The sequence below is a fragment of the Triturus cristatus genome, chromosome 3_1 (assembly GCF_964204655.1).
Source record: "Triturus cristatus chromosome 3_1, aTriCri1.1, whole genome shotgun sequence".
Classification (NCBI taxonomy): domain Eukaryota; kingdom Metazoa; phylum Chordata; class Amphibia; order Caudata; family Salamandridae; genus Triturus; species Triturus cristatus.
The window spans coordinates 512,421,890-512,437,878 of NC_140583.1; the positions used below are offsets into that span (position 1 = coordinate 512,421,890).

Genomic DNA, 15,989 nt, shown 5'->3' on the forward strand with positions numbered 1-15,989 from the left:
GCGTTTGGGGGGGGTTGTGTAGGAGAGTAGGGTCTGCTATCCTATGGTCACACCAAATTTTTGCTTTTTGCTTCACTGGTTTTTGACATATTGAGGCTGTCGGCCTGCCAATCAGACCCCCAGCCTGCTGTTCTCTCTACTAAATTTACACTATGCACCCTAGGTGCATAACCAATTGGAAGTGGATCACCCTGTGAGCCCCTGTACCAGTGTACACTAGGTACCCAGGGCATTGGTGTATCTAAGGCCTACCAGGGGCTGCAGCATGTATTATGCCACCCCAGGCTTGGCCTAACAAATTTGACACAACTGGCTGATCACTCAGCTGGGGTAAGTTGGTGTAACCACCTCTTACTTAGGTGTAGTATACCTATACATAACCTTAAATGGGACACATGTTAACCTATAAGTCACTCCTATGGCAGGCCTTAACAATCCTGAAGGCAGAGTGCTTGGTTCCATGTGAGATGGTGCTCTGGCATGAGCTGAGCCTGTCTGCAGTGGTCGGAACCACTTCCTTCTACTGTTTCCAGATATCGTCATACCATATACTCTTAAGTGCATTATGAACCTCGCGGTTAAATGCTATCTTTGGTTTGGCTTTATCAAAACATGTCGAGTAAGGTGTCATACGAATTGGAATACTAACCCCTCGCCAATTCTGGTGACGGGGTTAGCATTCCACCCTTCTAGAGGTACACGACATGTACAGTACCTGAAACCCGGGTAAAATCAGACATAGCCTCAGCTCCACAAAATGGATGCTGCCACCACAGACACAAGTCTGCCCTCCTGCTGCTGGGAGTCCTTCCAGCTTGGGAGGTGTGGACAAAGGGTTTCCTGCCAGGGGAGGTGCGTGCACCACCCCAGACAGGATTTTGTGTATTGGTCAGGTAGGGCTTGAAAGGAATCAGACATGCCTGAGGCTCACAAGGAGCCTCGGTGCATATGCCAGTTCAAACCGGTCCTGGGGCACACCAGCCCTGGACCTGGGGCGAGCTGGACAAAGGATTGGGGGTGTAACCACCCCCCTTCCTGGTCCCACCCTTAGGGAGGGACCTAGCAGGTAGTCCGGCCCCTAGAATCCGAATAAAGGTAGGAGCTGTGTCCTAAGACTTTAGACATCCTGGAATCAACTTAACTACAAGAAGAAGACGGGAACTTCGACGCTCTGCCGCACAGAGGACTGAAGCCAATCTCCCCTGTGGTCAGGGAGTGACCACCTTGCTAACGCAAGCACCATCCAGCGAATCAACGTCTGCTTTGCCGCCGCCTCCCGCCGGAGCCCGAGCCCAGAGACTGACAACACCTGGACCTCCAGACCTCTCACCGCCCGATCCACAGTCCCTGAAAAGAAGGAACCCGTGGAGGCACCGAGACACGTGGAGCCAGCCATCTTGAAAAGACCACGACAAGCTGCAAGCCCGACAACCGAGGCTCCCTCCAAGTTGTGCTTTGGGTCCTGAGAAGCCCAACACCCGAGCAGCATCTGCACCAAAGGTGAGCCCTCCAGCATCTCCACGATCTGCGTGGGGCCCCTCTGCATTTTGCCACTCAACGTGCCTAACCGGTTGCTGGTCCGTTGGCTAGTGGCCATCTTGGCGACGAACTTCAAGAACTACACTGCTGGTCTGGTTGCTCCAGACTGGCCCTTGCTCCCCTCCAAAGGAGCAGTCCCTCTGACCTTGCTGGTCAGAACCATCAGCTTATTTCGTTTTCCACAACAATTGCTTTTGCCAAAGCTTGTTTGCTTTGATCAAGTCGCCGACACCGCCGACAGCGAGAGCCTGCGTGGGACAGCTCATGAACCGACTCCTGGATGTCGTCGACCTTCAGGGACCACGTGGCTGCAGAGACAAGCTGCACCTTTCCTCCTGTTTGCACCCGACATCGCCTGGTACCCACCTGGTGCCACGCTGGTCACTGGCTAGTGACTGTGAACACTGTCCCCTCTGCTTACAGGTCTTCTACAACTCCGATCCACTCTGGGATCCACCGCATCTCTTCCGGTCCGATCGCCTGCAGCATCTTTGTCTTCAGGCTCCATTGAACAGATAGAAGAAACCCGACGCACTTCGAGACCTATGCACCCGCTTACTGTGGGTGAGGTAAAGCTGGCACTCCGGTGCCCAAGTGTAGAGTATCATCTCTAGTGTCTGTGTTTCCAATCTTGAGTTCATAGTCCCTCCGGAAGATCCTTTTTGCAGTAACTTTGTAACTTTTACGCACCCATTGAAAACCAATGGGAGCCCGCGTGTGACTATTTGCTCTGCACACGCAACCCGTGGACCTCCTGGTCACTAACTAAAGTTAGCTCCTTGTAGGCCCAGCGATTCTAGAGGCCCTAGGCCTTTTCCCTTTTCTGTTCATGGTACTTATACCACTATTTTAGTATATGGTTCGAGTGGCCACCAGGGCCTATCCATATAAAGTGCAACTTCTGTGTATTCTAACGTATTCTTGTTTAACGATTTGTGCTCCTGTGCTCATAAAGAGTCTAGGGGATACTTTGAGAAATAAATACATATATATTTTCAATATATAGCTGTGTGATGTCCTTTCATTGGTATAAAGGGGAGTTACATTTGGTAAAACAGCCTGCTTAACACGTTTCACGAGTTTAGCCTCAAAGACTGCTTAGCCTACGCTACCACTAGGGCAGCTGGTCCGAAAAGGTTGACTTACAACCACACCATAAGGGTTGCTTGGCATGGTACAAGGTGGTCACTTTAACTATTGAACATCATATACCAGGCCAACTTCTCACAGTAAGCCTGGGCGGAGTTCGCGGAGTTTCGTTATGCGTAACTCCGCGAAGTGCAAAAAAACTCAGCCATGCTCACCAGAGCTCCGCAAGTGGCAGAGTGCATTAGATAAATGCAGTTCGTCGTGATCTTCAGTGCCAGATGCTTGTCCACACTGTGCAATCATCCCAAGCAGGCGTTGCTTCCTTTCTGCTGCTCGAGTAGATTTGTACTTGAGCAGCAGCTTTCTCAACGCGAGCGTGTGCAAGCATACGCGACCACTCGCAATGAGAAATCTGACTGCCCGCGTTGAGAAATCTCACCGGGAAGTTGGTTTCCCATGCTTGCGCTCGTCAACTTGATGTTGTTGATCGCGAATGAGGAAAAATGTCACCGGGAAGGGGATTTTCCTCACTTGCGCTCGTCAAGTTGACATTGACGAATGCGAGCAAGGATGAAAACTCCGCTCTGCCACTGGGAGCAGAGTTTTTCGGAACTTCACGAACTCCGCTTAACGCAGAGCGCGGAAAAATCTGCAAAGTCCGCGAGCGGAGCAGAGTTCACCGCCAATATTTACTCATGAGCTGTTTGCTGAAGGCCTTTTCAATTTATTTTGCTAGTAGGCAACCATGAAGATAGGCCGGAAGTTGGACAGTTGGCTTGGGTTGACTGAAGGTTTCTTGAGTTCGACGTTGGCTACTGTGTGCTTTCAGGCTTCTGGCAATGTAACAGGGGTGATGGAGGTTTTTCAAGATGTGGGTGAGTGCACAAAGGTTATAGATGTGGTGGGGACAAAGGTCTGATGGGGCCCCAGAGTGGATGGTCTGCATAATTGTGGCTGTTTTTTCACTGGTGAGTGCGTTCCACCTGATCAGGTAATTGTCTTTTTTGCTGATGGGCAGGATGATGTTGAGTCCATTGGGATCTGGTTGTTGCGCAAATTTAGTGTAGATGCTCATGATTTTGCTGTGTAATTAGTTGGATATGTCTTTGCAGAGTGCTTGAGAGGGGGCGATGCTGTATACAGAAGCCATGGGGAACTCTTTGATCATTGAGAAGATTTTTTTGCAGCTGTTGGAGCTTTCTTCAATACATTCAATACACTCTTTTCTTCCTATTTGCTGCTGGTATTCTCCGAATGAAACTTTGAAGGTGGTTCTGTCTGTGTCTTTGTGTCTTGCTCTCCACTTCCTCTCTAGCTGTTTGCACTGTCTTTTGGTGTCCCAGATGTCCTGTGTGTACCAACCGGCATGCTTGTTGAATCTTCTCTGTTTGTTATGTTTGATGAGTGCGAGGGAGTTTGCGCAGTTCTAGATCCAGTTGTTCAAGTTGTCACTGTCCTTCTTGACAATGTCCACAAGGTCTGGTAGGTCTACGTGGAGGGTGTTAATCTCTTCTGATTCTAAGATTTTGGTCCAGCTGCAGCTGGGTATTCTGACATAGGTGCATGCGTTGGTTTGTGGTGTATTACTTTGGAAGTGGAATATGGAGTGGCCGGTCCATGTGAGAGTTTTGTTTGAGTTTAACTTGATGTCACTGGAGGTGATGAAAATAAGGTCTAGTTTGTGTCCAGCGATGTGAGTGGGTTCTGTGACAAGGTGGGTTAGTTGGATGTTATTTAGGCTTTCTAGGAGTGTAGTGGAGCAAGGGTCGGGTCTGTCTTCCTAGTCGAAGTTGGGGTCTCCGAGGAGAACAAAGCTTTGGAGTCGATGGTGAGGGGGATGATGAAGTCTATAATGATTGGGTGAAGGTGGCTCATGGTCCCAGTGGTTTGTAGACGTAGATTCTGTTTAGGGTGAAGTTTTTTTTATATTTGAAGCTTGAAGTGCAGTACCAGTGGAGTGGAGTTCTCTGTAGTTATTGAGCATCTTTATAGATGATCGCATCTCTTCATAGATGATCGCAAGCCCACCACTGGTCTTCTGATGGCAGTCCTGTTTTGCAATCTTGGAGCCTTCTGGGGTTGCTGTGGCAATGTTGGGTGCTAATGTTGGGTTGAGACAGGTTTCTGTGAGTAAGAGGAGGTCTGGTGCATCACTGCTCAGCAAGTTCCAGATTTCAGTTGCGTGTTTGCTGAGCGAGGGGGTATTGAATAGCATGCAGTGTGTGAGTTCTGGGGTGCTGATTTGCTGTTGTGTGAGGTGTTTTGTGGGCGAGTTGTTGTGGTGGCTGTGGTTTGCGTGAGGGCTGCAGTAAATTGCTGCCAGTGCAGTGACAGTGGGTGCAGATGAAGGCTCCCACTGTGTTGTCACTGTGTGGTGTAGATGATGTCCTGGTTTCTGCGGACACAGGAGCACAACGGTGTATGCTGGCCATGGTCTAAGGAGAGAGGGGTTAGACAGGTTTGCCTGTGGCATGACAGTGGTGTGCCAGCTGCACAGCAGACGCCATTAATTAAGACCTTGGAGAGGGAAGGGCTGCGTGGCAGAACAGGAAGAATATACGGAAGAGGAGAAGCAGGTAAGGAGCAGGAGAGGGGGGAGGCAAGAAAAAGTGTGTGGGGGCCAAAGAGAGGTAAGAGGAGGAAATATAAGGAACAAAATGAGGTGAGAGAAGAAAAAAACTTAAAACTTCTGGAAACTGGGGGGGAAGAGTAAACCATCAAACAACTGAAAAGAGCTAAACCAGGAGCAAAAACTAGATTAAACAGAGGGGGCTGAGGAAGTGATAAAAATGCCTTAAAGAGCTAAAGCAAAGAAGCAGAAAATGGGGTGTGAAAAGAAGAGCTAAACTAAAAGAGATAAAAGGCTGAAATGGAGGAAATTGGGCAAGAGAGCAAAAAGAGCTGCAAAGAGCTCAAACAAGGACAGAAGCAGGGTACAAGCCAACAAGAGCTGAAGTGTAAATTGACCTGAGTCAGAAAAGAGTTTGAGATGTGCAAAAGGGAAAAGATGACCAAGAGATGAGAGAGAAGATGAGAGAGTGAGAGAGAGAGAGCCAAAGGAGATGAGGCGAGAGCCTCAAGGCAGCAAGGCTGTGTCTGAAAGGGCCTTTGACTGGTCAGAGGACCAGACACAGGTAAGTGGGGGAACTGGGCCTAGGCACTTGCTCACTGATATCTCATAGCAACTGCCAAGTTGAATATGGGCCTTGCAGCAGCATGCATGGGTTTGCAGCGGCGTGCTGGATAGTCTGAAGTCTGTTCATGAGCTGCTTGGAAATTCTGGCATACAGCGGGTTGCCCTGGTTGAGTCGGCTTGTGATGACTGTTTGCGTGATGAGTTTTTTGTTGTGTTCTGTGGAAGTTACTTGAAGATTTGTGTAGCATTTGTAGAAAGCAGAAGTAAGCAGAGCTCACTCGTTGACTTGTGCCAGCATGTTCAGCTTGTCCAGGATGACCACCAGATTTCTGCCAAGGTGGGTGGATGTTGGTGTGGTACCCAGTTGCATCGGCTCCCAGGTGGAATCCCACGAGGAGTTCTTTTTTCTAAAGACCAGTTCTTCAGTCTTGTCTTAAGCATCTACAGCAACTTCACGCACCAACCAGATCCCAGCGGACTCATCACCAACCTGCCCATCACTAATCAAGACTCCCACCTATCCCAGAGCCCAGTAGAACCTGGGAGAGCGGAAGGGTGCAGGGGCAGTGGGCAGAGTTGTGTGGCAGAGTGGGAAGTACACACAGGAGAGAAGAATCAGGTAAGCAGGAGTAGCATAAAAAAGGCACAGACAGATGTAGAGGATAAGATTGCACAGAGGAGGATATTTAAAGAGGAAAAGGGGCAGGAAAGAGCAAAAGAGAAAAACAGCTGAAAAGAGCTGAAGCAAAAGCAGAAACTGGCTGAAATAGAGAGGTACATTTGGTGGAACTAAAGATAGAGGGTGACTGTCCACATTATTGTTGCAGTCTGGGTGTTGAACAAAGTGTTTCAACTACAATGCAGGAGAGAACCTCTTACATAGATAGATGGTGGTCCCACAGCAAACATTGACCATTGCTGTATCTGACAGGCTACTGAATTTGTGGCCAGTATATATATATATGTCTTTTTATATTTTCTCTTGATTCTAGCAGAGTTACTACCTACTTGGTCCTGAAGAATGCCCCAGAACACCTCGTGGGGTCACTCAAGGGCAGAAAAATGTTCACCTACTGCAGGGGTATATTTTTTGACAACCCCTTGGTCTCTCTCCTTTTAACCCTGTCCCAGGAGACCACAGAATAAAGGTTGTTTGGCCTTCTGTAGTTAGTTTTACTCTTCGTTCTCGCCTCCATTTTTGCACTCTGCCCCTCACTCTCTTCACCTCCTCTCTCGAGTTTCCTAAAACACGTCAGCTCCTCCTCCTCTTTGAGGAATTGTAGCCCACACCAATGACCTTGCAGCTCTGGTGTGAGGATGGAACCCAGTGATGAAGCATATCACATCTGGGTGAGGGAGGGTTCTTGTCCTGAAAGTGGTTCTCTCCTAAATAATAGTTGAAACACGTATTCAACACCCAGACTGCAACAAGATTGTGGACAGTCAACCGCTATCTTTAGTTCCACCAGACACACTTTTTGTGAGATACATATGTAGGCATGGAGTAGTGCGTTTTTTGTCTTAGTGCCTCTCCCACTGGATCCTTTGTGTGTTTATGAAACAAAGGGGTAACAGAAGAGGATAAAATCAGCTGAAAGAGTGAAAGCAAAAAGCCAAGAAGAGCTGAAGTGAAAAATGGCCTGAGTCAGAAAAGAGCTTGAAACACGCAAAAAGGAAAAGTTGAGCAAGAGATGAGATAAAGAAAGAGAAGATGAGCGAGTGAGAGAGAGCGGCAGCAAGAGCAGAAGGAGAGAGGCGGGAGGGAATAAGGCCAGGTCTGAAATGTCCTTGAAAGGTCAGTGACCCGTCACAGGTAACTGGGGGAGGCTGGACCTATCCAATTGAGGGAATAATTCTTATTAGCTGTTATCACTCAAGCATTGAACTGACAATTGCAGAGGGTTCCAGGCTGTGCAATATGCAAAAACAATTTCCCTCTATCCCGCATTTCTATATTGGTGTCCTTATATTTCTTGGCTGGCAGTGGCATACATGAGGAATCAGTGATAGTTGTCAAGCCCAAGTTGCTCTTTTGTACTATTTGCAGAGGCACATCTGTGACAGTGGTGATGGCCTTTTACGCACAACCTTTGAGATGACCCCCAGGGATCTCATCCAGGGAGAGAGCATTAACAGATTTAGGGTAGTCACACGTCATGGTAGTGGTAGGTGCTTGCTTTGCTCCAATTGAAGCCTTGGCATTGTTTAGCTGCTCAATGTTGAAAGGTGGTTTATTAGTAGGTGCAGATAGGTACCTACAGCTAGTAATATCACCACAATAACAAATGAGGTCCAGTCAAGTCTAAAAAAAAAAATCCTTGCTCAACCCTCGGCAACCTCACGAGCAGTTAAGGCTTAACTTGGGAGACAAGTGTGTAAAGTATTTAAAAACACCAATAACAGTAAATAAGTAAGACATAAAACTCAATAAAAATCCAAAACCATTTTATAAAAAAGGGAAATGTCTTTATGATTAAAATGACACCAAAACAACTAAAACCCACTGTAGGGAAAAAGAGATATACTTTATTAAATATTAAATGCTTTCGAATGTCTAAAAGCCACAAGCGAAGCTTGGGACATCTGGTCGTGCTTGACCAGGACAAAGTCAAAGTTTCAGGGCAACCGCGATGGAGCACGGTTCAGATACGATGAGTGGTAGGGCCCCTCGGTCAAGTTTTTACCTTCTGATGTGGTCACATTTTTGGAACTTTTTCTCTCTATGTCGAGCGGGGCTTCTAATCAGGCTGGGTTGCAGTTTGACAATGGTGGCTTAGTTTTCACGCAATGCCTCTGTGGCTCTTGGAGGCATTGGTTCTCGTTCACCAATGGCAAAGAGCTCCAGAGCTCCAGGGGGCAAGCCTGGGTTGCAGGCCGAGTCGTGGTTTGATGTCGCCAGCTTGGCTTTCGACGAAAATCGGTCAACCTATAGAGCTTTTTGTAAAAAATTCTGAAACTTCTTAATCTTCGAAGCTCTAAGTTGCTCCTTGGGAACTTAGAACTACAAGACCTACAATGCACCCCACTCAAATCCTACAAAGTCCAGGTTAAGCTGGTCAGCTTGGTTCTTCTTGGAGGAGATGATGCAGGTGGAACTCTTGTAACATGTTGCTTTCAGGGAGTCCACTCCTTAAACCTTCAGACCAAGTCAAAGTCCTTTTTTGGTGAAGCCCAAATTGTGCAGCAAATGCAGTCCTTCTTGGTGCAGGCCAGGGGTTCAACAGGGCAGTCCTTCTGGTTTCTAGGCAGGGATCTGAGTTACTGGGTAGCTCTCCCATATTTATTCAGGTTTCTGGGCTGCCAGAAGGGCGGTACCCCTGACAAATGGAAAGCAGGTTGCCACCCTCTGTGATGACCACTTTCCCTGTAGCATGCCATTTTCTTATCACAGAAAGCACTGTTCTCAAAAATCCAAAATTGAGAAAATCTCTTCCGGAGGTTCACGTCTGGCTAACCCAACCTACAGGTCTGGCTAACTTTCCCTAACATTCCCCTTCCAGCCCCTTTGATAATTCTATTACAGGGGCTCCCAGCTGGCTGGAGGTGCAAGAAGTGGGAGTGAGCCTGGTTCCTGTCCTTACTGTCTTTCTCGCTTTGAAGACCAGTTTGGCTACCCAGACCCTTCCTCCCTTTTGCTCTGCAGCTGCAAATCTCCTCCCACCAGACGTCTCTTTGTTTCCTTGCAGTCCACTTTGCAAGTCAGCAGAACAGTGTGGCTCAGCCTGTCAAAGTTTGGCAGATCAAAAGAGCCTCCTCCAGAACTGGATTCAGGTACATCAGAAAAGCAAGTCCTATAACTTCTTTTCTGTCATAGTTATGATAAATCCAACCTTCATTCTAACTATTGATACTTTGAATTATCATTTTAGCTCACCCCTCTCAATAGTTAGACTTGATTAATTAAACCTTCCCATTTTAGCATGTGGAGCTTATGCACTGCAAAGGGGAAACACGAAGTTGCAAGTTTTTCCCTCAGCAGGGAATATAAAACATATTTTACAATGTCCCTGCTTATTTCAACATGGCACCATACCCTTGGGGCACTTTGGGGGTGACGTATGGAAAAATAAGGTAGTTTAAGACTTTGGAAGTACCTTTAATTGCAAAGTCGAATTTGGACATAGTTTCATTTTAAAAGCAACCTGCAAGGCAGGCACCACAGCAGTGCACACGTATGTGCATTTGATCTACTAGGCCTCTAAACCTACCATATACTAGGGGAGTACAGGTAGGTTGTCAAACCAATTGTAATTGCGTCTAATTATCATATTCCTTTTAAACAGAACACTTTCCCTGGGCCTGGTTAGCAGGAAACAAGTAGAGTTAGTAGCCACCAGTATCAGTCAAAGAATAGGGGTGATCAGGGCAAAAAGGATGACTTTCTCACACTCAGCCACAACACAAATTTCGTGTTCAGTAGCCACCATGGCTGTAGTTAAATAACTAGTGATAGAATTAGTATAGAAAGGTCCTAACCAGGGCGTAACAGAGCTTTCCTCTTGCCTATTGTGGCTGATGCTTCATATGGTGCTATGTGATATATGGCAGTACCTTGCAAATTTGAAGAAACCAGAACCAAAAGGGGTGGCCCAGCCCAGCCTCCTCCAGGCTCTGACAGGTGCAGACAGGCACGTTCCTAATCTGGTCCTCGTCAGGGCACGCGACCGGGTGCATCTCATACCGGGGGCTCCCGGGCTGAATTTAGGTGACCTCAGCGTCTCCTTGCTGCTCTCCCTCCTTGGAGGTTTACAGGTGCTATAGTAAAGCACGCAAAAGTCAGGGCTGATGGCGGCGTCCAATGTGTCCCATGCCGCGAGCTCACTGGCTGCTTTAGGCACCATCAGTATGTCCTTGTTGCTCCCTCTCCCTGGAGGATTCTGGAAATTGTAGTCAAGCCTGCAAACGTAAGGGCTTATGGTGGCGTTCAATGTGTGATTTTGTTAATTTCACTGTGGCAAGTCTTTGATAATCTAGAGTTCTAAATCATGCTCCTGAGTGGGGCAGTGATAGACATAATATTGTGTTGAGGCAAGAGATACTTACGTTCTTGCATTTCGTAGGAGCAGGTCTTTATTTATGTTTTGACTAGAAAGCTTTGAAACGAAATTATAACTATATACATTTTTGTCATAGTGATATGGGCTAGGTATACAAAAGCTGTTCAATTCAAGTGGGATCCCACAACAGATTAGCATACAGTCTGTGATAACATAAGTCCAAAGTTTTCAGATGATTAGGTTTTCTTGGGGTAGAAAGAAGAATTATTACTTTTATTACTAATATCTTTGTGGTATATTCTTATTTTGTAGAGATACCAATGTCAGTAACTTCTTTGTGACAGTAAGCTAGTTTGGACTTATTTGTCTTTTGAAAATTGTTTGATTTCAAAATAACCTGCAGGTTTTTAGCTTTTATGACAGTGTAAGTGGGATTTGTTTCACTTGTGGGTGTCTATTGCCTATCTAATTAAATTCTTTGTGTATGACTGGTTCTTTTTCAGAGTATAAAAACGGTGAGTAAGATCTTTCACCTCCAGCCCAGACTAATTCTCTTATTGCGGTTTCATCCAGAAACTAATGTCCTTCAGCAACTACACAAGGTCCCTATCTCTTCCCGATATGCAAGGACTTGATCCTCGAAGAGTAAATAAATAGATAAAAAATAAATGGATAAGGACATGCTTGCTATTGATGTGGAATAGCTGTGATTTTACTATATTCGAGGGAATAGCTTTGTAACTAAATCGTTTTAGGTAAAAATTTGGAATTTATCTTTTGTGATATGATTTATTGATTTTATATTTAATATAAATAAACCGATCTGAGCTTATAAGTATACATTTGATAAACCTATGCAATGAGTCTGATAAGTACATAGATGAGATTCTGACAGTCACCTCTGCTGATCTTTAACCTCTTCCTTTTCCCAGCATTACACCAAACCTGAGACTTGCAGTCTACTGCAGTGCTATAGCTACAGGTGGAGAAAAGGAGTGGAACTTTGCCTGGGAAATGTTCACCAAAGCAACTGTGGCAACAGAGGCCGACAAACTGAGGGAGGCAATGGCCTGCAGCAAGGAACCATGGATCTTAACCAGGTGAGGAGGATCATCTAGGTACAGAAGTATTGTGTGGTGTAGAATTTTCAATTATGTTTTCTACAATACTAAACTCTATCAAATAAATCTGCTCTCAGTTACTACGTACAGGGGCACATGCATCAAGCTAAGTACCGGTCGCAAAGGGGCCGATTCTGCGAATTGACCCCTTTGTGACCGGTAATTAGCCAGTTGGGATGCAACAAGCCCAAGCCTAAAATTTGCGATTACCTATTTTGCAGATGCATTTAGGGAATCGCAGTTTGAAGGAATCGCAAATTACCATCAACTTCAAGTTGGTGGTAATCTGCAATTCCTTAGAAAAATGCTAGAAATTGCATTTTTCTAAGTGCCATGTGGCACATGCCAGTGTTGGGGGTGAACAAGGATGGCCTTTTGCCCCCGTATCACACTTGAAATTGCATGCGCATTTTGCGATTACCTTTTTGGTAATAGCAAATTGTGAGTGGTTTCCCATTCATTTTGTGCAGGAACTGGGGTGGATGCACACAGAGGAGCACAAGATAAGCCCCCCTGCATGCACCCAAAGGTCCTGAGGCAACAGGAGACCATATAGGGCTCCCTTTGTTTCCACCCTGCAACAGTTTTCATGACGGGCTAACTGCCATGAAAACTGTGGCGGAGAGGAGACTTGTATAATATGCTTGGCGGTGCTGCAGTCACACCGCCAAGCATATTGCAGCCTTAGGCCACCACAACACAGCCAGGGATCTCTGCTCCCTGGTGGATACAGGGGTCCCATTTTGGTTCAACCGCCCAACTTGTAATAGGACGGTTGGACTGCCGGTGCGGTGGTGCCCGCACCAGCACCTTGACTATGGTGGTCCATTGGACTGCCCTTGTCATAATCAGGCCCTTAGTCTTCTAATTAAGTTTGTAGTCTTTTTTATCTTGCAAACATTTAAATAGTTGTTTTCTTATTGTTTGGTATTTAAACATTTGTAATGTAAACTATGTCTTGTAACAAAATAGGTGAAGGAGAGTTAACATATTTTACAATTTAAAATATATTTTCATGAAGCAATATTTCTCCCACAAGCAGGTAGAAAGGTGTAAAGCGCAAAACCTTTCTTATTACTTTGTTGCATCAGTCTATCAGTTTGATTGAGCCACTTCCTAAATAACTAAGAAAATGTATTCAGTGGCAACATAACATTAGGACCCATTTTTGACGTGCCTCATAAATATGTGCTGTAACTATAGAATTTCAATGAAATAATACATATTCCAATTTCTACCTGGAATTGAGAAAATTGCATGAAAAGCCCCGATGCAATTTCTTCTGTAACATCCTGGAATTGTATGTATATATGTGTTGCCATTTGGTTCTGTCCTAAATATTGACAATTCAACTGCAATAATCTTTTTTTCCTATTTTAAATGACTGCCAAATTGGTGGTGTTTTACAATCTGGATGACTTATCCTCCCTATTTTGTTTAGACATTTTGGTTACACTTTTTCCAGTATTAGCAATTTCTGTTTCCAAGCATGGAATTCCTTCCCAGACTTAAATGGAGAAGACACACAATTCCATGAGCCTTCTATACAGCTCAAAGAATCCCCCTTCATAATGTCTTGTCAGTAATACCAATATGAACTGTAATCAGTACAGTACTGTTAGACATGTTGGTGCACGTTGCCAATTCTGTTTAATCATGTACAAACCTAAATCTCACAGAAGGCATGTTTGTAGTGCCCGCAAATTATGAACACTTTTTTTCAAACTTTTGCAGTGGGAAACATATTTCCATTTGCCTTCATTTGTCCTAAAAAGAACAAATGCTTTACTTTCCGAACTCAGGACCAAAATCTTTGATAGAAATCTTGCCACTGTTGTTTTTGTATAGGATTTTGTTAACACAGATTTAGCACATCAAAATTCTGCCTTTGTCAACATAATTTCTAAGGAAATTTTCACTTGTGACCAACGTTCCCTTTAATTGCTTCCTCTGTGTGTGACAATTAAGGATACCTGTGCACTGCAGCCAAGGTTAAGTGCACTGAAGATTAGTGAAAATTCAACGGGCAAGTGTGCATGGTGCAAAAGCTCCTAAAATTAGTGGTGTTTACTCCAATAATGGCGTGTTCATTATGGATTCTGACTATCAGCAAATAAAAGTCAATTTTGAGGCAACTGATTCAATGGTATTGCAGAGCTAACCAAATGGTTACATCAGTACCTTGTGCTTTGTGATCATTTAGGACAAAAAGCCAGTGACTGGCAGAATGTTTCACACATGACATAGGGAAAATGCATAGGTCCTAACTGTCTTGTTAGGACAGTGTTGTTTGGCATGGCTCCAGGCCTGCCACATTCACACACTGATGGTCAACACAAATAATTAGCTAGTCCGTGATTATCTGGAAAATCTAGCACTGACCTATTTTTATTTTTACCTATGTTGGCCCACAGCTGAGCATGATTTTGCAGTCGTGATGGATCGCCGGTCAGATACAGAAACCAGGTTTGACCCATTCAGAAGTTTTACCTTTGGAATTAGTGTCTGATTATGATCTTGGTGGATGGGATACTCAGTAACTAATGTAATGTACATCCTGTCTGTCGTATTACAAGTTCCATAGGGTATAATGGAACTTGTAGTATGGCGGACGGAATATCCGTCACGTTTGTGACGGAGTATTCCATCCGCCAGGATCATAATCAGACCCTTAGTCTCTAGAATGGAAAATAAAATCATCACTTCACTAGGAGCCGCTGAGTTTTGACGTGAAACCTCCAAGAGGGATACATTTGTATTTCGTACCTAGAGAAGGTCCTGTACATGCTGGACAACTTTGGTACCCTCACTTAGTTACAATTTCCACATTCATACTTAGTACATTTTTTGGCGCTCAGATTCTTCAGGCGAGGCAAGACTGAAGGCTGTTGCTGAAAAGGGCTCCACAAGTTCGGATACCTTCTCTGCGAGGGCCAGTTGAATCATATTTGCTGCTTTGGAAAAGGTCAGAGAGGGAGTAATAGGATTCTTTGGCACATCAGCAATGAACCTTCATTGGATTAGTTGGTCCTAGACCTCCAGAGGTCTTTGATAACAAAATGTTTCTAAGTCCAAGGTTTCAGGATATATTAGGAGGAGTACACCTTTACATCAGCCAGGTGTACAGAACCTTGGGGATAGCACTTGGGGCTCAAGACTCGCTCCAGCAGAGGCCATCAGCAGGGTCCATGGCAAGTCCATTTATGACTAGTCAGCTGAACAGTGGCAGGAAAAGCCTTGTGTAGCTTTTTGTGTCCCTCTTGCTTGAAAAGTAGGTAATCCCTATGACCATTGGAGTCTACTTTGTCCTCAGTACAAGAGAGAGAACAGGTTTTGTCTTCTAGAATCTTCTCAAGTCACAGCAGCAGGTCCAGTCTCTTCTGTTCTTCGATAGGTCCAAAAAGTGTTTTGAGGAGGGGGACTGAGAGTGTCACATTTATGCCTGGCACCAGCCTGTGGGTGAGAGTTACTCTGGGCCCCTCCCTAACCAGTAGAGTAAAAGTATCCAATTTTGCTGACCTACAGCATGCACTACTGCAAACGATCCCACAGTGCCCCTCTGTGCCTACACACATGAAGGTGAAACCCTTCTCCTATTGTACAGAGCCCCTGTGCCCACCCCAGAAGTGTTACCATGAAAGTGAACAACCCCTTCCCTGTGTCATTCTAAACCAGTTCTGGGGACCTGCCCAGGTGTCAGCTAACATTTGCCAGTGACAGTGTAGCCCTGAAGTTAATCAAGTCCTTTCACTCAGCCCAGATGGTCATCCTGACAGAGAAAAAGAATACGTCCCACATCCAAATCCTTTGTCTCAGCTCTAGGAACAAGTTCACATCTCTTCAAGGGGGCTATTCAGCTACCATGTGACAGATTGGGGTTCATGCAAATGGGCCTCTAGAGGTTTTAGGCAAGCAAAAGTTAGCTTTCTAAAACTACTTTTCCCAAAATATTAATTACATATCATACTCCACCAGTCAATTGGGCTTATAATAAATATTTTAAAAAGTCCATGAATTACATTTACAGCAGCTTCCTAGCCAGAGATAACATTATTACATTTTATATTGCAACCTGATGCTGTACTTTGGATCAGATACTCCTTATAC

The 15,989-nt window shown here is 45.3% G+C and overlaps 1 protein-coding gene across 2 annotated transcripts in view; it reads left to right on the plus strand.

Annotated features, from left to right (window-relative positions):
• The window catches only part of LOC146860508 (aminopeptidase N-like), a 257,086-nt gene that overhangs the window by 177,345 nt on the left and 63,752 nt on the right, over positions 1-15,989 (plus strand). For both annotated transcript variants that reach the window (XR_014978825.1, XM_085644420.1), the window contains exon 17: positions 11,694-11,861. Coding sequence is in view for 1 of the 2 variants with exons in the window: in XM_085644420.1 (XP_085500546.1) it covers positions 11,694-11,861 (168 nt within the window). In the remaining variant the exon portion in view is untranslated. The remainder of the gene's footprint in view (positions 1-11,693; positions 11,862-15,989) is intronic.